We start from the raw sequence: 24,199 nt of genomic DNA, 5'->3' as shown, positions 1-24,199 counted from the left end.
TTCTCCCCACAGACCCCACTTTTGTCCACATACACCTCATCCCGGATAGTGCCGAGAGAAATGATGACAAGCTGTATTTCTTCTTCCGAGAGAAGTCCTCTGAGATGGGCCAGACTCCTGTGACCCAGTCCCGTATCGGACGTATCTGCCTGGTGTGTATACACTGAGGAGCATTTTTCCACTGAGGTGTGATCCTGATGAAAAGAGAAACTGCAGCGTGATTAATAAAAGTCTGGAGTCTCCCAGTGAGAAGCACCCACTGTCTTTAAATGTGTATGGGCTAAGGACTTGTATTTACCTCTTGTTAACTTGCTGGACTCCACATGTGTCTTTAACCTTCATGCTAACAATGGATCCCTCTGTATGTCAGATTGCCCTCTGACCTCTGATCACAGGATCTCCCTCTGCACTGATATTGTCACTAGTAGTCCTAAAACACAGGATCACAAGGCCTGCACACTGTGTCATCTTACTGAGCTGGTTGTATTTACACATTAAACGTTCCTGTCTTACAAGTTTGCGTGCACGTGTGAGCCTAACAGCAGGAATATGAGAACGGTTCGGAGTACAAAACGTGCGCCTCAGTTCAAGGTTCAAGGTTCTTTATTTGTCACATGCATAGTTATACAAGTATAACACACAGTGAAATGTAGCCTGACACGCTCCTCGACATGTGCAAAAAAATTGGGGGGGGGGGTGTAGAGGAAAAACATTATACATATATATATGTAGTATATACATTGGGTGAATGTGCAGCAGTAGCAGCAAGCAGGTGAATTCTGTACATTAATATGAATAGACATCTGTTGTTCACTGTTGTATTTATTTGGGGTCAGGTGCTGACCCGACAGACAAACACTCATCGCCCTCTCGGTGGGCTATGGAGACCCCGGCCTGTCACTCTTACTTCGCCACACATCTGGATGCTCTTTGCATTTCTTCGCACCGTGCATACCACCAAAACTACACTTGGTTCATTTATGGTAGAGAGTATGAAAACATTTCAACTTCCCAAATGGGAAAGCATAAAGAGAGTGAAGGTTGGCCACCCTTAAAAAATTACTATAAAAAAGACAATTTCTTACAAAGTGTGACACATTCTCGAAATATCTTGGTATGGATTCTGGCTTCACTCCATCGCAGATGGGAGAGCCTAAATAGGAGGAAACTGTGTTTACCTAACCCCATCAGCACCCCCCCTTAGCTTCCTGTCTTTGCAAATCAGAGACACGTATGTGTGGGTGGCTCCACCTGGGTTTTTTTTTATTTTTAAATCAGGAGGGGGTGGGGTGAGGGCTAATGAGGATGCAACTGATGGAGAAACTGTATTTTTGTGTCCACCCCCACCCTTCCCAAAAAATAGAACGACGACGGAGGTCACTGCTGTCTGGTCAACAAGTGGAGCACCTTCCTGAAGGCCAGGCTCATCTGCTCTGTGCCCGGGGCCGACGGCATGGAGACACACTTTGACGAGCTCAGTGAGTACAAAGGACTGTAAACCCGCATCATGCTGTGTTTCTTTCCACTGTTTTTTGTTGATGTGGAAATGAGTAGGTTACATGGTGGGGGTGGGGTGATGTTTTATAGACTTCCTTGTCAATCAGATGTGCTGCAAGCTCCGCAATGCCTTCTCTGTGGGCGGTGGTGCTCACTGCTTATTTTTCAGTTTACATCCTACACATTTGGGGCTGCTAACTCACAGTTATTTTTTATTAGCAATTAGTCTGCAGATTAGCATCTCTATCAGCAGTGTAGCTGTGTGAATCAGAAAAACACATTTAAAAAAGTTACAAAAAAACATATTTGGATCACCTTCCTAAATCTCACGTAAGTCTTTTGGCACTTTTCAAGTAATATGAGGGAAGTCATTAACTCATGATTGAAATAGTTAGTGCACCTGATGTATTAAATCAAGTTGTAATTGTTGTAATCGGTCTAATTACACACTGTAAAAATTAAATGTGTGTGTTTGAATGTAGTCGTTTTGACACTGAAATTCCACTTTTTCAACAAAAAAAAAAAGAAAAAAGTCAGCATTACTTACGCATCCTCCCACAACTTTAGTTACACCCGACGTTTTGACAGAAGCCATGCTTCTTCTTTGTGCAGTTAATCATTCTGACAGTGGGTATTGAATGGCAAAGGAAAAAATGGCGTGACTGGATTTATTTGAGACGTGCTCATTTTCATTTTCTGTCATGTACAATCGCAACTGAAATAGTGAGTAGACAATAGTTCTCTGCAGGGTTTGGTTCTATTGCAGCACCTGCCAAGAGTGCAAACACACCCACACACATCAGTCTTTGAACCATATGGTAGGCCCATTCACGGTATTGTAATAGGACTGACACCCATAACCCCGCCACTGTAGTTGTCATTTACTTTCGAGATTTTTTTTTAAAACAAAAGTAAGTGTATGTGTCTGTGTGCATGTGTGTGTGTGAGTGAGGAGACGGCGGCCTGATGGTGGACGAATGGGGTCACCGAGCAGGAATGTCTGTGACTGTGAGACTATTAGACTGTCTGAGGGAAACTCGTCCTCTGTCTGTCACCACTGGTTGGAAATGGAGACAAAGACTGATAGGGGGATTTTCTGTGTGCCCGCTGTTGCTTTTGAACTAATTTTAAGAAAGAACAGTGCTATGCCATGCTAGTTTTTTTTTTCTCTTCATTGCAGTCCTTGCTTTTATCATCACCTGACTGCAGTTAAAAACAAACAAACACCTATTTGTTTTTACTGTTGACATTTATTTTATACCTCTGAACGATTTGGAAAGTGACACTTGAAAACCCGGTGGCCTTTTTGTGTTGTGCAGCCTCTTCCCCACAAATCACAAGTAGGAATGAGCTGCCTTTGCAGTTACAAACAAGGCTTCTGTCTCTACCTAGTTCAGTCGGTGTTGAAACAGACACTGTGCATTGTAGAGCGGTTCTGTGAGCCGGGGAGCTGTCAGTGTTTGGTGCCGATGATGAATCTTTTGGATATTTCTTGAATAAGGCTGTAAATGTTTAATGGAACAGGCTTGTTGAATGAACAAGGACGGGCATGCCAGAGTAGCCCAGAGAGAAGGAACGGCTACACAAAGCAAGCATCCCTGCCAAGGACTCCTAGAGGAGACAATAAATGGGACACAATTTTTTCATGCAAATGGCATCACATTTACTGTCTAGTTTGAATGTTTGAAAAGCTCTTTAGCTGGAGAGTTAGTCTTTGCAGACAAAAGCGGCAATTTTAGGATGTTAAGAGGGCCTTAAACTACTGAGCACAATGGAGATCATTGGGAAATACAACAAAATGTTCTCTTCCTAAAAGTTAGATGAGAACATTTGTGCAACTCTCATGAATGAATATGACATCCCCTTCTATAACAGGCATCTTCTATAATCGTGAAAAATAAATAATTAAAAAAACAATAGGGAAAGTAACTAGCCTGCCCAAATATCCACTTACTAGAACCACTAAATACTAAACCCATCCATTTTCTTCAGTTTTCATGGGTCATGTAGACCCTGGACACCTCTCATCTGTTGCAGGGCTAACACAGAGGGACACCTATTGACGCTCACATTCACACCTACAGCCAACAGTTAAGGTTTGAGCTGTTAGAGGAAGCTGGAGTACCAGGAGATAACTCCTGCAGGCACAGGGAGAACATGTAGTTTCCATTCAGAAAGGCCCAGCACCTTTTATTGTAGAGCTCGGAACATAAATCTAAGAATCTCAAGTAAATGAAACTCTGCCGCACAGCTCTTTTAGTTAGATGACTTCTCTACAGATCCAGTTGCAGTTATGTAATAAACTCAGATGAAAGACTCCTACAAACATCTGCAAGAAAGAAGAAAACCCCCCCCACAGTTCATTCAGTCCCTGTTAACATTTTGTCAGATCCAGATTTTATTTATGACTGCTGGACTGTATTATTAATGTCTTCCAGACATGTTTCTGACTACAACATAAACATCTAAACAATGTCTTTTTTGTGCAGTGTGTTGTTTATTTACCTATGTTGAGGCTACCTCTTGTGTGACATGAAAACTTTGGAAAAGTCTTTTTCCAAAGTTTACACAAACATCCACTATCATGTCGAATAAAAGCAGTACTGTAACTGCGCATCTGAAAATGGTTTCAAGCTGGGACACGTTCTCAGTTCAGCTAGATATCCTTGAGTGAGGAGACTCTTAACCCTGCCATTCTCTAAGAGTCTTTAAAATATGAATGTATAACTTATTATTACCCCGCGTAAGTACCGTTCCATTTACTGAGGAGTTTTTCAAACATCCAGAGCAGCTGTTGTCTTTGATGTAGAACGTTTTGGCAAATCACGTCTGAGACCTTGGGAGTTTTTGCAGTTGGAACATGTAACATTTTCTTTGCTCTGTCTTTCAGTTTTTACCTAAATGACCCACAATGATCTAAAATAGTGTTAACCATTATAAAGCTTCTATGTTTTATACAGGCAATGCTTTAAAATGCATTTCTTATCAATAGGTAGGGAGAAGAAAAGCCAGAGAGCAAGAGGAAACGAGTGAAGGAGTGAGATATGCTAGAGAAGAATAGTAATTGTTCACTCAAACAGAAAACCTTTTCTTTTATTTTGTTTCTTTTTTAAATAAAATTGGATGCGTGATGGCTGAGATATTATTGCCAAATGAAAATAAAAAGAGCTGGTTGTGGTATGTGGATCCTTTCCTAGTTGTTATTAACATGCTACATTCCCTGGAGCAAACTCATCCCTGTCCTGTCAGACTAGCTTTTATTGGAACTCACGTAGCTTTTCTCCCCTGAAGCCTTGATCTGTTTTTAGCGACTGTATAACTCTACTGTATGTTGGCCTCGGTGCTGTCTTGTCTACATGTGCACGCACTTGCATCTCGTTGCGTGAAAGTAAAACAGCACCAGCTGGGTGTCACGACAAGGATCATCTGCTGTGTGACACCCGTGACGGCCCATCGTGCTGTGAACGCGCTAAAGCCGTGACCGTTCCATGCTCTGCCTCTGGCAGCTGTGGAAGATGGCGTGGCGATGTGGGTGTGTGGATGGGTGTGAAACTGGTAGCCACTCAAAAAGAAGGGCAAAGTGCCCGCTATCTTTGAGCTGTATCCTTTTCCTCCTGAGATGAGTTCACAGCTGCACGCAGTCCCCAGAGGAAGACTGTACAGCCTCGCTAATGTGGACAAGCCCAAAACCCTGCAGTTCAGATTCAAAGATAGCTTATCTCACCCATGTATCATTCTATCTACATAACAGTCTGACAGCTAATTTCTCATGCTGGTCTATATGGAACCGAGAGTGCATAAATCTTGACTGGTATAGCTTCTTCTATAGTTCACCCTTATTCTCCCACGTTGCAAGCTCTAACAGCCACATTTGAAGATTTTTCCTAGTCGTTTTCAGCTAGGTTGGGAGTGCATTCTCTTTTTCAAACTGAAGGCCATTTCCTATTGTAGACTGAATATGCCTCCTGGGACTGTTATTTAGGCCAGGTACTAAAGAGCAGAGAGACTCATCACTAATCATGCATTTACTTCCTATTTGTTGCTGTCAGAGGATTGGAGGTGAGCATCTATGATTTAAATACCTCTAAAACTGGCCTGAACGCATACTGTATGATGCAGTTCTCCTTTGGGAGAGAAGAGATATTTCCTTTCTCTAAAATTGGAAAACGTGAGCTATGGATGCTGGAAAAGGATAGAAAACCGTGTATAAATTTTACTGGGAAATCTCTCGGGGTTTAGCAATCCTCCAGTCTAGACTGTAGATATCCAGACTGTTTGCTTTCACAGCTCGACTTTAAATGCCTGTTTGGGGCTTGGATTGCTTCATATGGGATGATTAGGTGATAGGTTATAATATTGTGGTTGCTAAAGTTCTTTGAAGCTGTAAAAAGCTCCCGTAGTTTTGTAAATACTACAGTAGATTCATTTCCTGTGTGTCATTTTATTTGATTACGTAAAGGCTGGATGTGTAAATGCATGCAATATAAGGCACCGGCACAGATTTTCCAGGTTTATGCAATAAACAAATAACACATCATGTGCACTACTAACATGGATTTTATAGATGTCTTAATATCAACTATTATAGCCATGCTCAAGACCTAAAAATGCAGTTGTGTATTTTTTTTTAACACAAGCTGGTTGGTTTCAAATCCTGTAGCATGTACTGTTTCCTTGAAAGTTCATCTTTTTTGGGCATCGGTTCTTCCGGGGAGGCATCGCCTCCCCACTAGCTGAGAGTGACTGGACTCACTGAAACAACTGTAAATATTAGTGAAGAAGAGTGCTTGCGCTTTGCACTGACCTGACTTCTCTCTTTTTCCATCACAGGAGATGTTTACATACGACCAACACAGGATATAAAAAATCCTGTCATATATGGAGTCTTCTCTGTCTCTGGGTTAGTGCACCACACCAGATCCTGAGCAGGCTCTGTTCCTGCTTCTTTTTTAAGTTACCCTTTTTTTTTTGTCTTTGGCTCACTTTGTGTTTCCTCCACAGCTCTGTGTTCAAAGGCTCGGCAGTTTGTGTGTACTCTATGGCTGACATCCGGATGGTCTTCAATGGCCCCTTTGCCCACAAGGAGGGACCTAATTACCAGTGGGTGGCCTACACCGGGAAGATACCCTACCCTCGACCTGGCACGGTGAGCTTCACCTCTCGCTGACCCTGGACATAAATCCCATTGCAAGCTGGCATAACAGGGCCTTCTATCTAACTTAAGAAACAGCTCGAGTTAGATGCAAGCATCAGCATAAGCAAACTTAAAATATTACTGCAGGACAGGCTCTTCACCAGGCATTTTTTTATTTATTCACATCAATTTTTTCGGCTTGTGGTACTCATGCAGAGAATGTTATTGTTTCCCTTCCAGTGCCCCGGAGGTACGTTCACCCCCAACATGAAGTCCACTAAGGACTATCCAGATGAAGTGATTAACTTTATGAGGAATCACCCTGCCATGCACAACGCAGTGTACCCAGTGCACAAGCGCCCCCTGGTGGTTCGGACCAACGTGGACTATGAGTTCACCACTATTACAGTGGACCAGGTGGCAGCTGCAGACGGCAACTATGAAGTGCTCTTCTTAGGAACTGGTGAGTGCTTTTCTAAAAGTGCAATAACTTTATGTGTTAGAAATGATCCGTGGAGCCAGTTCTCCATTTGTGGGTCATTTGTAACGAATGTGTATAAATGAAGTCAGTCTGAACCCGCGACCCCTTTGATTAGAGTCGGGGAATGGTGACTGACAGTGTCAGTGGGACACTGAATAATGGAGAGCAGAATGCCCCAGCCCCCTGGAAATAAATCTCATGTAAGTGGAGGGCTTGGCTCCCCTGCAATCATTTATCATTAGGAGAAAAGCATTCTTCCCCTTTTGTGCTGGAGTGGAACTTTAACCAATCAAAGGGCTTTTACCTCGCTGTCTTCTCATGGAGTAAACAACAGGAGATTTGTACCTGGAGGGCGGGGGTGGATCAGCAGCGGGGGGGGGGGGGGGGGGGGGGAGTAAAGCGGAGAAACAGAAAAGTAGGGAGGAAGGAGGAGTACAGTGAGCATACGCATCACCTTAATCTTGCCCACTGGTGTCAGAGAGATTTGTCTGTGAGCCTTTAATAAGGCCCCTGTGTGACAGCCGCCACAGCTCAGTATGCTGCCTTTACATGTCGTGTGTGATGCCTCCTTACCGGTTTCTTTGTGCGTCTGTGCATTAAGAGGAAGAGACTAATGGGCCTGCGTGTGACGGCAGCCACTTTGGAGGAATGTGTGTCCTTTCAGCCGCTGTCAGAGGCAGCCTTTCAGTCCTGCACCAGGGCTAGAGCAGAAGTCATAATAAATCTCAGGTGTCCCCTCTCACAGGAACTCTTTGTAGAACATCTCACGGCATCCAAATGAATAGGTCAAGGCAAGAATGACGGGAAAGGTTTGTCATGGCGGCAGCAGTCAGTGTTCCAAGGAGAACAGAGCTTCGTGTCACTGAGGGAACCAAAGAGAGCCGTGTGACAGAAACACAGAGTACAGTGCGGCCTGTTGATATGAGGATTATCTCCTGTTAAAGGTTGCTGAGAAAATAAAATGGAAATCCAAGGGCCCGTTGACAAGCGGCGGGGGTGTGAGGATGTCGGTGTGTAACTGACGTGTGTGTGTTGTGGTCCACAGACAAGGGAACGGTACAGAAAGTCATTGTGCTGCCTAGAGATGACCTTCAGACAGAGGAGCTGGTCCTGGAGGAAGTCGAGGTGTTCAAGGTCAGCTTTGATTGCTCTCTCTCTCTCTGTCACCCTCCTTTTTATTTCTGTTTTGCTATGTGTGTCTGTTGTGCTTAAACTGACTGTAACACACTGTGCTCCCCATTCTCATTTTCTACATCAAGGTCCCCACTCCTATAACTACAATGAAGATCTCGTCCAAAAGGGTAAGCCTGTCTGCACTAACTGATTTACCTAACCTTTGCTCACACAGGAGAAAAGGAACCCGCCCTCCAAAGAAATTAATGATGTGATTCGAAAAAGGTCACAAGCTACATGCCTACAGCTGTATTCCCGTTATTTTTTTCCCCTTCCCTCATAATTCATAGAAAAGTCTGGGAGACAATGAAGAAAGAAAAGATGGAAAAGACATTAAAAGCTCCGTATTTTCTTTCAAAATGATTCAGATACTTGGCCTCTTCTGCACGTTATGACACGAGTCTGCAGATGGAGTTAGGGTTACACAAAGCCTGCCAGACTGATGAATGTCAACAGCTGATCATAAAATTATGATGGCAACCTGATAGAGATGAGCTCAGTGTTGCCCCCGATGATCCAGGGACTGCTGCTGTTTTAGGATGGATGCTCATTACATCCAGCTGGGTTTAGGTCTTTATGTGAAAGAAAATAAACGCTGTCACACAAATTATTCTTATGCTTTAATGTTGGAATTTCAGCAGCATTTACATTGAAGTGTAGTTTTCTAAATATAGAGCACTTTTTAAAAAACATACCTGATGTGTGTGATTTGCAGTTCTCCTATAAAAGTCTAAATACCTCTCTCGCCCTCTTTCTTTCAACAGCAACAGCTGTATGTGTCATCTGCAGTAGGGCTGACCCAGTTGGCTCTGCATCGCTGTGACATGTACGGCGAGGCCTGCGCTGACTGCTGTCTGGCCAGAGATCCTTACTGCGCCTGGGATGGCAAGTCCTGCTCCCGTTACTCCGCCTCACAGAAAAGGTAAGCACCAACAGCGCTGTTAGCATGAGCTACGCTAACTTCATAACTAACTGACTGACCTAACGTGCGTGTTGAGTGGCGCTCAGTTGAGATTGCCTGGATGGCTGAATGGCTGTTTCAGTGGCATTCCTAATCAGTTGTGTTCATGTCCCGGTCTTTGTGGCTGATGACACTAATAAATCATCTTCTTTTAACAAGTAAAAACACACAACACAGATGTTAAAGATGTTAACATGACGATAGTTTGTGATAATTTCAATGTGCATTGAGTACGTTACTGCATTTCTGTATTGTCAAACAGCTTTGAATGGCTTGCAGTTGCTTTATGATGTTTTTCTCTCCTTATTTGGCAATACTGGTCTGACCCATTTAGACGTAGCCGGAGGCAGGATGTCAAGTACGGGAACCCCATCCGCCAGTGCAGAGGCTTCAATTCCAAGGGTAAGACATGTGTTCCTGTGCCTCCTGGGTTGCTGTTACCTTATTAATAAATTTAGACAGTTGACATTTTGGCTCATTTTTGCTGCTAACTGTATAACTGTATCCCGGCACCTGTTAAAGTAATTACAAAGACAGGATTTTTTTTTTTTCTAATTTGCCCCAACTGAGATTTTGGTTCCACGGAGCTCATGGTAATGAGTGTTTTGGTTGCCATGGAAATCTCTCTCTGTGCCCTGCAGCCAGTAAGAACACTTTGGAGATGGTGCAGTACGGGGTGGAGGGGAGCAGTACCTTCCTGGAGTGTCAGGCCCGCTCTCCACACGCTCTCATCAAATGGCACGTGCAGAGGGATAACAGTGACCGCAGGAAAGAAGTGAGCGGCCTAACAGTGTGTTTCTCAATTTTTCTTGTTATACAAGCAGATTATATTACAGGGTAGCTCACTCAAATACATAATTATCCATTTTTAATGTCACATAGACTTCCTGAATCACTGAATTTGCTTGGATTTCCCTTCATTGGTAACACATGAGCAGTTCCACAGATTTCCTTTTCGATATGCTCACCACAATGTTTAATTTCTTCACTATGTTGCTGTGGAGAAGAGGAGAGATTTATGTGCAGTGTGACACATTTGAAAAATAACTCTAGTCTAATTTCCTCTTGATTATCTGTTAACGTGATTAAGTGTTTTGGGCTGTGATTGAACGATGCCTGATTTCTTGCACAGGCCTCCAGCTGTCCTGAGGCACGGAGGGAAGGACACATAAAGGGGAGCTGTGAAAAAAAGCTCTCTGTTGTGATATACAACCCTCAGGATCTAGTTAAAGTTTTATTGTGAAGCTATGTACTGTTGCTGCCTCTCTTTTATTGACTATTCTGTTGGATGGTATCTGTTCCCAAAAGCAGAGCAGTCTTTGCTGCTGGTGAGCAAAAAAAAAGAAAAGAAAAAAAGCTCCCCTCATCCAATCAGATTTCTATATGTAGATATACATACAGATGTAGTTACAGTTCATTCACAATTTTTGCTGGCTCTGTTTTCTTTTTACCTCATGACCAGAATTAATGCTGAAGACACCTGATGTAAAAATACAAACAGTGAAGCTCAGATCAAATGCTGGAACAAATAAATAGAATCAGCTTCACACATTCAGCCTGAAGTGCAAAAGGGAGAAATGCAATTAATAACGCAATTAAATCAATAAGATATCATGTCTGTTGTACATGATAGACTCAGCATATCATAATGGATCGTTTCCACCTGTTACATTTTAAAGGATAAGACCTGTTTCTATTAATATTTGATAAAAGCCTATATTTAGTTATGCTGAGAGTATCAAATTCTATACTTATTAGTCCCAGGAAGATGAGTTTGCTGTTATTATGTGACACTATAACATGCTTTCAAATTTAAGCGTCTTCATTTCTGCTGATTATGTTAAAACCTAAAACAAACACATTAATAGCACTACCTCCAGCAGTCGCAGAGGTTTGGAGCAATAGGTGGAGATCAAATTGTTCGATATACTGATATGAACATACCTACTGTCTCCCATTGGTTTGTTGACTGCTGTTTTGAAGCCTTTCTAATTTTGGCCTCTGTGATTATTGTTATCAGCTAAGGCTAGCAGGCTTTATTAGAAAACTTAGTGTATTGATTTTGCTAAGTAACAGGCAAACATAAAACAAGAGTTTTGCCCTCCAAAGCCAGCACATAGACTTATTTTTTTTAATTGTAAGAAAAATTGTTTCAAAGGACACCAACACCACAAATACACTCAAAAGATCTGGTTTAGTGACTTGAAGTAACCGAGGTGAAGCCTGGCAGACAGTTAACAGCCTAGTCTGCACCTGTAACTGAAAAGACCCAGATGATGCAAAACTTTGAATTTTCAAAGAATTTTAATTTCATTCATTTAAAAAAATTTTTTTTAAAGCTAAGGTCTAAAGGTGACTCACTTTTGTAGACAACCTCAAGTGGCCACTAGAGGAACTGCATGTTTGGCACTTGGCCATTTCGCTACTCCTACAAATTAGACAATTATACATGTAAGTAACACAATGGAAAAAAAAATTAAACTACAGTTATTAATGAAACAAAAGAATGATGACTACAAATGACACAATCTAGATGATGTTGGTTACATCTACTTAAACATGCTACATAAACAAAACCTCATTAAGATATATGTAGCACTATTTTTGTGAATCAAGTAAATACACATGTATCTTTGCACAGGTTATTGCACTACTTTTGCTAATGGACTGTAACCCTTCCTTTGCAGATGCGCTCAGACGGTCGGATTTTGAAGACAGAACAAGGTCTGCTCGTGCGATCTCTGCAGCCCTCTGACTCTGGCTTGTACCAATGCACGGCCACAGAAAAGAATTTCAAACACACGCTGATCAAGCTGCAGTTGGTGGTGTTGTCAAGCCGGGCTGTCAACAGTGCACTGGTGGAGGGCGGTGCAGGTTTGATGGCATCTTCTTTCCACTCCGGCAGCACACAGTGGACCCCCAGCGCAGGCCAGTACAAGGACCTGCTGACCATCCTGAGCCAGCCAGAGATGAGCCTGATTAATCAGTACTGCCAGGACTACTGGCAGTTTGGAGACCCACTGCTGGGCCCCCTTAAGGCCAAAGACCTGAAAGAGCTCAAGGAGCAGAAGAAGCCCCGCAACCGCCGACATCACAGGGACGGGGAGGAGGAAAGGGAGCAGCAGGGAGTAGAGACATGAGGAGCCCGACTTTGTGTCTGAAGCACCCCCCTCAAACCCACCCCCAAACACAACCCTCCCCCACCCCATGAAAACTGGGAGCGACTCAATGAAAGTAGCAGCGTGAAAAAAAAAATATCCACAAACCGGAAAAAAAAGCTGAGAAACTGACAAGAAAAGAGGCTTACGAGTAAACCCCACTACACCCAATACATCCATTCAAACAGTAAGATATATGATACACAGTATTTATTGTAGGTTGTATATAGTATCATTCTGTGGATTTCTTTGTACTTACAGAAAAAAACATGCTCTTTGTGTATAGGTACCTTTGGGGCAAATATTGTTATTATTGATATTGTTAATTTTATTGTTGCTGTTACTGTCATTACAAAACTCATCTGCCAGCATCGTATGACTTTGGCAACTCTTTGAAACGTGTTATGAGGCTCTTGAGCTGTTAGGGTAGAGCTACAGCTCTGAGTAACGGGGAATTGAGCTACCTGACGGGAGGTGATGGGATCTCTGTTGTTTTTTTTTTTTTCGCTTGCTTTGACTAAGTACCGGGAGTTTTGTATATGCGGACACTGCAGGAACACCTGTGATGCACGCAGACAGAGACTTCATATTGCAAGGGGACCACTGACTTATGGTCCCGGTCATTGTGGAGAAACAGTATTTTCTCCATAGGAACCCAGACTTACAGAAGACTACTCGAATATTATCAAAGTTGTAACTGGGTCATTTTACAGGAATCTTGTGCTTGCCCTTTGTTTTTGTTTTGTTTTTTTCTTCTATTTTCTTCTTCCTTGGAGGACGGATTGTAAAATATCTGCAGCACCACTGCTACACGCCAGCAGAGACACTGATCATGCTGAAAATGATTTCCATTTGTTTAGCAGTGATAATAATCTTACTGTACTCTACTCTCAGTAACCTGCAGTTTCTTCTGGCTATGAATCCAAGTTTTTTTTTTAAAGTAAACAAAGCAAAAATCAGATCAGTTATGTTGCAAGTCTATTAATAAAAATACTTTTTCTTCCCGATGCAAACCTCCTTTGAACTGAGACCGAGGTGCAATACGGGGTTGAGGATTTTGCACATTGGGCATTATTCTTTTACATTTCAGGGGACATTGGCTGGGGCCATATGCAACAAGCACACTCGGGCACGGCACAATTGTGGAAGAAACAATTGCAGTGCATTTAGGGGAAAGTGCCCGGATCAGGCAGCAGTTGTTAGCAGTTCTTGGCACACAAGACATCTTTTTTTTTTCTCTTTGACATTCATGTGTGGAAAAAAAAGTAATAGCCCGTATACACAACAGAGCATTGTAACAATGTTGTGACACTAACCAAAATATTGAATATTGGGAAGCTGGCTTTCATTGTGTGCATGAACCTGTATTTGTACTGTAATTCTGAGATAATACGATAGTGTGTGGTTGTTTTGGATTTTTTTCTTCTGTTTTATTTTCATCTCTGTGGGTGTACAGTGCAGTCTGACCAACTTAACTACAGCAAAATGGGGAAAATAAATGCTTTAAAGATGCCGTCATTTCAGATATTCCCTGTAAAAAGCACGATACATCTTTTTATTGACATTGTTATAGATCTTGTCAAAGTGTAAAGTAAAATTATGTTGCTCATAAGTTTGGATAGGATATATGTGTGAGAGTCATTTAAGTGGGAATAGAAAGCAAGCATCATATTAATTACACAGAGCCTCTATTAGACAGTTCTGGTGAAAACGTTAATACAGCACATCTACAGGAAGTAAAACTATTGGAGTCTCCTCTGTAAAAAAAAAAAATTAATTCCCAAAAAATCAGAACAAGTTTAAAATATATTATTTTCATGTTACTTTAACATTAAGGGGCTTCCAGTATATCTTCTTTTTAGGCAGTGTGAAAGTCAGTGTGGATGCCTCGGGGAAGATGCATCTATAATTCATACATGGGTATCTGTATCTGCTCCTTAATTTGGGATCTGTCTGTATTCCCAGGAATCAATCAAAGCTCCTGATCATCTTGTTTAAATGAGAGGAGACGAAATATGAAAAAAATGCAAAGAAAGGTTGTACCATTTTTGTTGAGTATTTCTGTTTTTTTAAAAGTGTCTTTAGTTTTTGAGTGTTTTGTTTGTTTTGTATGTTTTTTTTTCTTTCTGCATCATCCAGACTTTATGAAAAAAAAATTAAGCAAAAAAAAAAACAGAAAAAGAAAATGCACAAAGGTGATGTTATTGTAATGACTCGTGTAAATTACTCTTATCCTCCCTTTCCATTGTTGTTGCTGACTAATAAATTAAAGCTCTATATTTTATAAGAATGGAATGCTCCCCCCCTTCATTGTGATTCGCTTGATGCTGAATGTTTTCCATGCTCTGCCTAGAACCCTCTGGATCCTTGGAATAAAGTTGTACCTGTAAAAGAGATATGTATGCACATTTCTATAAAATGTACGCAATTCATTTGAGTTTGCAATGAAGTACATTTGTCCTCTGTTTATATCTGTGCATCTGTACCTCAGGGCCTAATAAGTATGGATTATACAAGTTCCTAATCCGCATCGGTTAATATGTCCAGGCTCGATCAGTACTTAAAGGCTAGACAGTCAACAACACTGCAAGCGCCTTAAGGGGTTGATAATCAATGCTTATTTCCTGAGAAAGACAGACACTCCAAAACAAGGTTATTAAAGTTAGGAAAAATAAAAATATAATCTATTTTGGGGAAAGAGGAAAATCAGAAATAGCTTTAGTTAAAGGCTTTGGTCACATCTGTGAGCACAACCTACCTGAGGAGGCTTTGGTGAAATTGTTTATTGAGACTTGAGGAAGCCTGCATGACTCTGAGTCAACTGCCTTTACAAAGTGTGTCTATTTGTATTGTAACATGGCTTCTGAACTTCTTAAATCTGCCACTAACAAATACCCCCCATATTACAAGTAAAAAGACTGAAACTAGTACGGAAACCAACCAGTAAACTAAAATTTGAATTTTCAAACAATAATATCTGAACTTAAATGAGAAAACCCACCAATTTGCTTGTTTAAAATAGCGCATTTGACGCGTCACTGTAGAAAAAAGCAGATGTGTGAACAGTTTAATGATGGCTGCTTTCTATTTAGCCGATTCAGCGGCTCATTATGATACTGCTCTGAGTTAAGAAGCTTAAATAGAGCTGGACAAAAATACCTGCTTTGATAAAGGCTTAGTCCAACTTTATTCAAGAAGGTTGCAGAGACCGAGTGGGTCTGGGTCTCTCTCTTTAGAGCTGTAGTCCTCAATGGATCAATACAAAAGTATGAAGCAAAAGTAAACTGAACTAATATGAAATCTGAAGAGAAAACAGACAAAAATTTACAGATGTCATCATACTTTTTCTTCTAAACAACAGCTTGGATCTTGCTTCATGTCTAAAATTGTGGAAAGTGGAGGATGGAGAGAAAACGTTTTGGGTGAAGGAAGGCATGGCAGAAAAACTATGAGAGCTAAGAGCTAACTTCTCTCATTTCAAAACATGAACTTGTTCAGGACATAGTGCAGTTTGCTATAAAAACTGATCTAAGAATGTATATTGCAATCCTTTTTATTTTTTATTAACTACTTTCTATTTAATAAATAAGTTGCAGCAAGATTTCACCTTATACAGCGAGCTCATCGTGTAATGATAAGTTCATGTTTGAGTCAGCTGTGTTTTCAGCAGTGTCGGGCAAGTTACTTTGAAAAAATAATTAATTATAGTTACTAGTTACTTCTTTAAAAAAGTAACTGACTTAGTAACTGAGTTACAAGATTCTAAAAGTAATTAATTACTTGAAAAGTAACTAATGCGTTACTTAAAAAAAAAACCCTCTGTGGTCCAGGGTATAATTGGCCATTTTTAACTACTTTTGATTTTACCTTTGAAAACGATTTACTTTGCCTTGTTTCATCCTTTTCAGCACAACCTCGCGTGTCTGAATTTACAGTTATGTTTTCATTTTGACATACTGTAATAAAACAATTGATCTAAAAAACATAAAATCCGAGTAGAAAAAGTTATATTTTTTACTGTAACAACCACAAACATGTTTAATGAATCATAACTTTAAATGCAAATATAAATTGACAATTTTAAAATTATATGCACAAATTTTACAAACAACATCACAAGCCTGATACCTGCAGGTCTGACAGCAGCAGGTGCATCACTCCTGTTTTCTACCTGGAGACAGCAGTCGCCTTGTTGTTCTTACACACAACACAAAACTATCCACAACACTACACACTAACTACACAAGACAACACATCACTCCTAAAACTTCCACCTCTTCCTAAACAGCCAAATGTCATGTTGCCATATCATTCTTTGACTGGTGACATGGTGCATTTTTCCACCAACACGAAAGGGCAGGTTTGGGGGTTTTTTTGGTCATAAGCAGAGACTGCTTGCTAGCGCTGTCCTTAGACAGTAAACGTGATGAAACTATTGAGGAAAAAACGCTGCGTATATATAGTTTGTCATGACTCTGGTTTTACGTGGCCTGTCTTAAAGTGGTCGTGTGATTGGCTTACCACGACTACTTTATTCTTCCTTAATCAAACAGCAGCACTCATGCCATTGTTTTGCCCCCTCAGCTCCAGGTGTTGTGCCAAAAAGTGATCGTTGGGCAGAAAGCGATTGCCGTCCGCGGGAGCGTGCGCAGCTGCTTAAAGCTGTAGCGCCCGCTTAACTTACATAGACAGCAACTTCCGCTTAACTGATATAAGGTACGGTAAGCTGAAGACAGCTTCAACCGTTAGTAACGCCGTTACTTGTAACGCCGTTATTCCCATCACTGGTTTTCAGACATTTTAAGGGATGTGGCCAAACTTCATATGACATGATATGAAATCTTTGGTCACTAGCAATAATCAGAAATGACTCTCTTGCCCTTTGAGAAAAGGTTTCAATTTTACCCTTTATTTTTCAGACCGCATGAGGGCATTATGAGCTGCCATTGTTCTGTGTTCATCTGTTGTGCAATCGTTCATTAAATGCAGCTCTCTCAAGTCCCCTTACTCAGCACTAATATTTCCATCATATAATGACTCAGATGTTACGAGGTAATGGAAGTTCATGGAGGCAAACTGTGACCCACAGCACCCAAGGGGAACAGGCCAGAGCGGTGTCAGTTACATCAGACCAGAGTTTCTGCACCTCATAAAAGCCTTAATGGCACGGCTGACCTCCGATCAGCCCAACAGTGACTCGCTTTTTCTCTCAACAATCTAGGTCAGAATAAAGTGGCAGTGGAAGAAACAGAGATAGGTAAAAGAGGACAAAGACTAAAAGCCACTGGAGGAGCTGGCAGGTAGCTGGAAGTAGATATAATAGAAGAAGACAAGAAAATAAACCCAAGACAGAAAATGACTGTCTATACAAACAAACACAAGACAATTAAAAGCAAGTAATACAATAACTGGATGATGAAAACCTCTCACATACATCCTCACAGGATTTGCATCCATCCATCCTCTTTTCAGCTTCCCTGCTTTTTGATGCTAAATATATAAAACATGGAAAGTGCATGAAACAACATTTTATTTTGTAAAGGACAGAAAATGATTTCCAACATCACACACTTAAGGAATTGTGTCATATACTTGGTTTGTGAAGTTAAGTCATTTACTGTGATGTACTGAGAAACTGTCACTTGGGTGGGTCAGGGTTAGCATTGGGATTTATTCTGAGTAACAGTGGACCTCTGTGGTTAAGAAGAACAAAGATACTGGGCTTTAGATATACATGCATTAGACACCTAGGACACCCTTAGGTGCATTTATTCAACTGGTTACTAATGCAAATATCTAATCAGACAGCCACATGGCAGAAGCTCAATGCATTAAAGTATGTAGACATGTTGAGGACAAACTGCTGAAGTACAGTTTTCGAACACAACCATCTCTAGGGTTTACAAAGAATGGTCTGATCAACAGTTTTCTAGGTGAAAACCTTTGGTAATAACAGAAACCAGAGGATGATGGCCAGACTTTGGGGTGATAGAAAGCAGCAGTAATTCAAATAAAGACTCAGTGCACCCAAGGTATGCATGAGAGCATCTCTTAAAGCATAATACATCAAACCTTGAAGCAGATGGGCTCCTGCCACAGAAGATAACACTGGGCACCAGCAAAGATCAAGAATCTGAGGCTATAACTGGAGACCAGAAGATTAGTAAAATGTTGGTCTCATGAGTCACTGCTGTCACAGAATAGAGTCAGAATTTAGTTTAAACAACATGACCACATGGATCCATTCTGTCTTGTATCAACAGTTCGGGCTGGTGCTGGTATTATAATGTTGTGGGGCATGTGTTTTGGCACACTCTGAGCCCTTTAGTGCCAACTGAGCATCATTTAAATGCAATAGCCAACCTCAGTATTGCTGTTGACCATGTCCATCCTTCATGACCGCAGTGTAATCATCTGCTAATGGTTTCTTCCAGAAAGATAGCGGGCCATGTCACAAAGCTCAGATAACCTCAAACTGATGACAAATCTCCAGTAGCTATGTGATGCTATCATGCTAATATGTGACCAGAATCTCTGAGGGATGTTCCCAGCACCTTGTTAAATCTCTGACATGAGGAATTAAAGCTGTTCTGAAGGGAAAAGAATATCCAAGAGGGTCATAGTGAGGTTTAACTAATTAAAAGCCTGGTTGATGTTTGCGGTTGTTCTCTGGCAGCCAGTGTTATACAGTACAAGCACACCTTTAAGTAGGAACGTTTTCCCCATCAATACTAAGACAAGCAAGGATGTAAATAAATAAAGAAGGCTTCATCTCCCTTTGATGCTCAGACAAACTCAAAGGGTTCATAATTGATGGGAGCTAAATCATAATGAGCAAACAAGCAAAGTCAGTGATGTGGAAGATTTTGCTTTGACTTAAAAAAAGAAAAGATCAGAATGCAGAGAACACTTGCTCTCAGATGTTCATACATAAGTGCATACATGTACACTACAGGTAAAATGTTTTAAAACACCCATTTTTTTCACTTTTTTAAATAAAATTTTTGCAGTTTAATGTCTTGTTGCTCTCTGAAATGAAAGCAAACAACCAAGCAACTGGAATTAAAAAAATAAATAAATCATGGAATGAATTTATAGACCAAAATGTATTCTAAACTTTTGACTCATCAAAGTAACTGCCTTTAGCAGATATAGCAGCTGAACACACCCATGTTCTTTCCACAATAGAAATCAAATATTCTTCAGAAAGTTCTTCCCATATCTGCTGCAGAAGTTCCCATAAATGTGGCACTTGTAGGTTGCTTTGCTTTCACTCTTCTGTCCAGTTCATCCCAAACCGGTTTGATGTGGTTTAAGTCTGGAGACCATCGTGTTCTTTTTTTCCTGAGGTAGTTCTGCCATAGCTTGGACTTGTGTTTTGGGTCATTATCTTGCCTCTCACTGACCCTGGATCCAGGAAAACAGCCCCAGACCATCACACTTCCTCCTCCATTGTCTGACAGTTGGTGCCACACACTGTGGAGCCATCCTTTCACCTACTCGATGGCGTACAAATCCTGCGTGATGAACCAAAGTTTTCAAATTTTGATTGACTGGTCCATAACACCTTCTTCCAGTCTTCAGTAGTCCAATGGCAGTGTTTAATGGCCCGGGAAAGCCTCTTTGTCTTATTCTGACATCTTAACAATGGCTTTCTTGCTGCAACTCGTCCTGTCAAACCTGCAGCTCAAAGTCTTCTCTTCACAGTTGAAACTGAGGCTTGCTTACTCTGACCACTATTGAGCTGTGTTTGAAGCTGTTGGCAAGTGAGCCGCCTATTACGCAAGCTGCTAACTCTCAGAAACTTGTTCTCTGATTCAGTTGTGGCTTTGAATCTGCCAGACCTCTTCCTGTTAGAGTTTGCCCCAGTTTCTGAGTGCCTTTGATGGTGAAGGGAACTGTACACCTTGACTTTCTTTGCAATTTCTCTGTATGAAAGACCTACATTTAAATGTTATGATGGTCAGTCTCTCTTCCATTGTTAATTGCCTTTTTCTCGCCATTTTTGTAGCAACACTTTCTGCAGTAAAATAATGTTCAACGGATGCTCACGAGGCTATGGTACTACAGTGTGTTCCACCACTGCTTTTATGCAGACAGAGGGGATCGTAAGCACTCCAGAAAAGTTGGAACACCAGCTTTTAAGGCTTGATCAACCTTCATTGCTGCAGAACTGCTGGCAGTTCTCCACTTACCTTTGTGCCATTTCAAACTATTCACTGGACTTGTACGAATTGAACTGCAATAAATAACTAGAAAAATTGGGGCGCTCTAAAACGTTTGACTGTTAGTGCCTGTCACAAAGGTGGTTGAGACCGTTCTACAAAAAGAACTTTCATTGCTCAGTTTAGACTAAATGACACATCTGAATAAGTGACAATGACAACATGCCTGCTCCTTTTTTTTTTAGAACAGGGTGGATTTGTTTCAGGATACAAGGAACAACATATCAGATTGTTTGAAAAACCATCACAGTGCATTCAGAGAGCATCAGATGGCGTCTGGGCTCTAGAGACTTCTGACGTCTCTTTTTCTCCTTATAGACAGGGCTCTGTTCCAACTGCTTATCTGATTCCTACCAGCGTACAGCGGAGGATGTACGGGGTGTTAGGTTGGGAGTCCCACGGTGCTGAATAGATGACACCAGTAACTGAGGTCAGCTTCCTGTGCTATGGCTGTCAAAATTATGTATGTCATCAACACGCAGATCACTTCTGATTCAGCCACCTCTGCCTCTGAATCATAAACCAGTTAAAACCAAGAAGCAGATCTACATGTTGGGAATTCAGCACCACTGACAACAAAAGGATGACCTATTACAATCTGATTGGACATTTCTGTGCTCCATTCTTTACAACACAATAGGGATGTGTTACTGTAGGGAATTATCTCCAAAGAGTCAAATCACATGACATAGTGCCAAGCTATGGCATCATTCAGTGGACTTTTCAGATGTGGAATTCGGCTCTGTCTTATCAGCGAGTCTCATCTGGTACTCTGCAGCTCAGAGGCAGGAGAGTCATTCTCTGGATAGCTCCCACAGTGAGAGCTGTCGGACAGTGCCTGCATTGTCAGGAAGGAAAAACCCAGAAGTCTGAGAGGCAGAAGTCTGGCACGAAACTGTGTTCTTGTTCACAAGCATCCTCCTGAGGATCAACGGAGCAGTATTAAAAACTAAGGCCAGTCTGTTGGAGAGATGATGAACTGACAGCAATTTAAAGTCTTTTTCTGGGACTTGTCATAAACGTGTTAAAGAATTCACCTCTAAAAGTATCTGGCAGTTTTATTTTACACAGTATTCTGGCCTTTGTAAACTGTCAGCCGTCGTTTTGTCAGACCTTCGTATACGCTAAACACAAACAGAGGAGGCTCAGGGGAAAGTGCGAAACAACCGCTGCAGACAAACAGCACCTGTCAAAGTAAAGCAGAGGAATGGGAGGGAGCACCACTGCTCTCTGCTGCATCTATGCAATCATAACAGGGGTCCTGCTCACACATGCATTTCATGCTATCAGCCAGCAGGTGGCATGTTGTCATCAGTACTGTTCATGGGGTTCAACTTCTTAGAAAATAAGTAAAAACACATGACACCTATAACACTTTAACTTATTCTATGATTTTATGTTGCCTGCAACATTTACTGACTGTGGTAGAGGTACTCGCACCAAATCCCCCAGTGCTACTTGAAGTGCTGGATTCCTAAACCCTATAATTAAATAAGGTATTATTGGCTAAATCTATTCAATAAAAACGTATCAACGCTACTAACATAATGATAAACTGTTAAGGATGTTGGAGTGGTCAAGCTGAGCTACTGTTAGGCACCTTAGTTTATTCTTGGAGCTCTTTGGAGTAGTCTTCCCAAAAATTCAGAAGCACAAAATAATTAAGTGTATATTTGTGTATATAATAGTCTGTATTTAAGGAAGGAAACTGGATAGTTTTAACCTATTAGCCTCATTCACTTATTCACATATAAATAAAAATGAGTGGGAAACATAAAAGGAACGTGTTGTTTACATTTAGCTTTATTCTCTGTTTAAAAGGCTTTTTCATGAAATACTAATAGTTAAATAAGATAAATAAGAGTACACAGAGTGATTCACAGCTCCAGTTACACTAAATAGGTTCAGTCAGTTTATCTATGAGTTTGTCTATTGAGAAATATCAGTATTTCAAAATTAACTTAATTGAACTTTATGTTGCGTGCTTATCACTGTTTAGCTCACACATGCATGTTTGTATGTTCAGGTAAGAAACTTCTATACTGCCGGTATTTTAATGTGAGCATATGTATTTAATGTTTGCATTGCAGGCATTTTGCTGTTCCTTCCACTGACGTGACTGCTGACTGAAACAAACCTGGTCACCAGAGGGCAGTGTCAGCTTTTCTCTCATATACCATACCAGCTCTCTACAGCATGACTGAAGTATTTGGAGTGAAGTGTGGAGACTGTTTTGCCACTCCAGTTATATTTGCATTTGTAAATGATTACACTGTTCGTGCTTTCTTTCTTTCGACATCCAACATCATCTTTCTGTGATTAGACCATTGTTGAACATACCTGAAAATCCATATATTTTTAAGTCAGTAACTCAGATCTTGTGCTTCATGTAGATCAATCAAGCACTGTGAAACAATAGAACCATAGATATGAAACAGTAAACTGGACAGCTCAGCAACACCGAAATGTTTGAAAGATCACACAAGGCAAAGTTCATGGTGGCAGAAGAATTTTGTTGGTTCAGAAAAACAATCTTGCATCATCTAGCAAAGTCAAGAACACTGAGATAAGCCAGTCATTGTCAAGATCTGCAGTCCAGAGATACCTTCATGAATGGAAATGCAGAGGACTGGTTACACTCTAGAAAAAGAAGAATGAGATCAGGCTTTCCCAGAAAACTTAAAAACAACAGAAAACAAACAAAAAAAAGATGTTATGTCATGAGCATGTGTAGCTGCCACTGGAACTGATGTTTACTGATCATGTGACTGCTCGTGTGAGCAGCAGGATGAACTGTGAAGTGTAGAGAGCTGTGCTCTCTGCACAGATTCAACCACATTTTGCAAAACTGAGCAGACAGCACATCACAGTTTAAAAGTGATTGGAGCAAATAAAGTAGCAGTAAAATTCTGGAAAAGCATCTCGATGAAGGAAGCAAAGCATTTGGTGACGTCTATGGATTCCAGATGTCAGACAATCACTTACTGCAAACAATTTTCATCAAAGTATTAAAAGCAATCTTTGTATTTAAAATGAAACAAAATTTAATAGAGAGCCTCTGAAAATGGTGGACTATGTGTAAAAACGGCTGTAATGCCAAAACTATCAGTGCAAACTTTTTGTACAATTCAAAATTCAAGTCTGTACTTCAGTCACACATGTACTGATTTACAGTCCACTGTGGTGGTGTACAGAGACAAAACTAAAACAAATAGGTCTTTGTTTAATAAGTTATGGACCTAATTTGTAAAACCATGTCTATAAGAAGTATAGCACTTAAGTGAAAGTGTCTATTTTTGACAATATTTAAACATGTATGTATCAATTATTATATATTGCCATTTGACAATTTTTTTCAGTATATATTTGATTCATCTTGGAAAAATACCACAGATTATGCTCAGTGTCCTTATTGCCCTAGAAATATCATATATAGACTGTAAAAACATATTACTAAAATATTTCTTGGCATTAATTTAGATGCATTTTTTTTAAATTAACATTATTCATTGTCAAAGTTATACTATTATAGACTGTTTACAGATAATAACAACTGAAACATATACGTGT

The 24,199-nt window shown here is 40.7% G+C and overlaps 1 protein-coding gene across 8 annotated transcripts in view; it reads left to right on the top strand.

The window, feature by feature from the left end:
* sema3fb (sema domain, immunoglobulin domain (Ig), short basic domain, secreted, (semaphorin) 3Fb) overlaps nt 1–12,501 on the top strand; it is a 57,212-nt gene extending 44,711 nt beyond the window's left edge. For 2 of the 8 annotated variants that reach the window (XM_026168856.1, XM_026168853.1), the window contains 11 exons: nt 13–152; nt 1,364–1,478; nt 6,328–6,397; nt 6,499–6,643; nt 6,872–7,094; nt 8,158–8,246; nt 8,372–8,413; nt 9,050–9,207; nt 9,581–9,648; nt 9,888–10,021; nt 11,934–12,501. In XM_026168856.1, coding sequence (XP_026024641.1) covers nt 13–152; nt 1,364–1,478; nt 6,328–6,397; nt 6,499–6,643; nt 6,872–7,094; nt 8,158–8,246; nt 8,372–8,413; nt 9,050–9,207; nt 9,581–9,648; nt 9,888–10,021; nt 11,934–12,386 — 1,637 coding nt within the window. In that variant the 3' untranslated portion in view covers nt 12,387–12,501. Of the gene's footprint in view, nt 1–12; nt 153–1,363; nt 1,479–6,327; nt 6,398–6,498; nt 6,644–6,871; nt 7,095–8,157; nt 8,247–8,371; nt 8,414–9,049; nt 9,208–9,556; nt 9,649–9,887; nt 10,037–11,933 lie in introns of all 8 variants that reach the window. The other 6 variants (XM_026168855.1, XM_026168852.1, XM_026168854.1 and 3 more) reach the window with 4 other exon arrangements.
* Nucleotides 12,502–24,199: the final 11,698 nt, after the last annotated feature.

The sequence above is a fragment of the Astatotilapia calliptera genome, chromosome 5 (genome assembly GCF_900246225.1).
Source record: "Astatotilapia calliptera chromosome 5, fAstCal1.2, whole genome shotgun sequence".
Classification (NCBI taxonomy): Eukaryota; Metazoa; Chordata; class Actinopteri; order Cichliformes; family Cichlidae; genus Astatotilapia; species Astatotilapia calliptera.
Note: the sequence above shows the minus strand (reverse complement) of the source record. Positions and strands in the feature narration are given on the sequence as shown.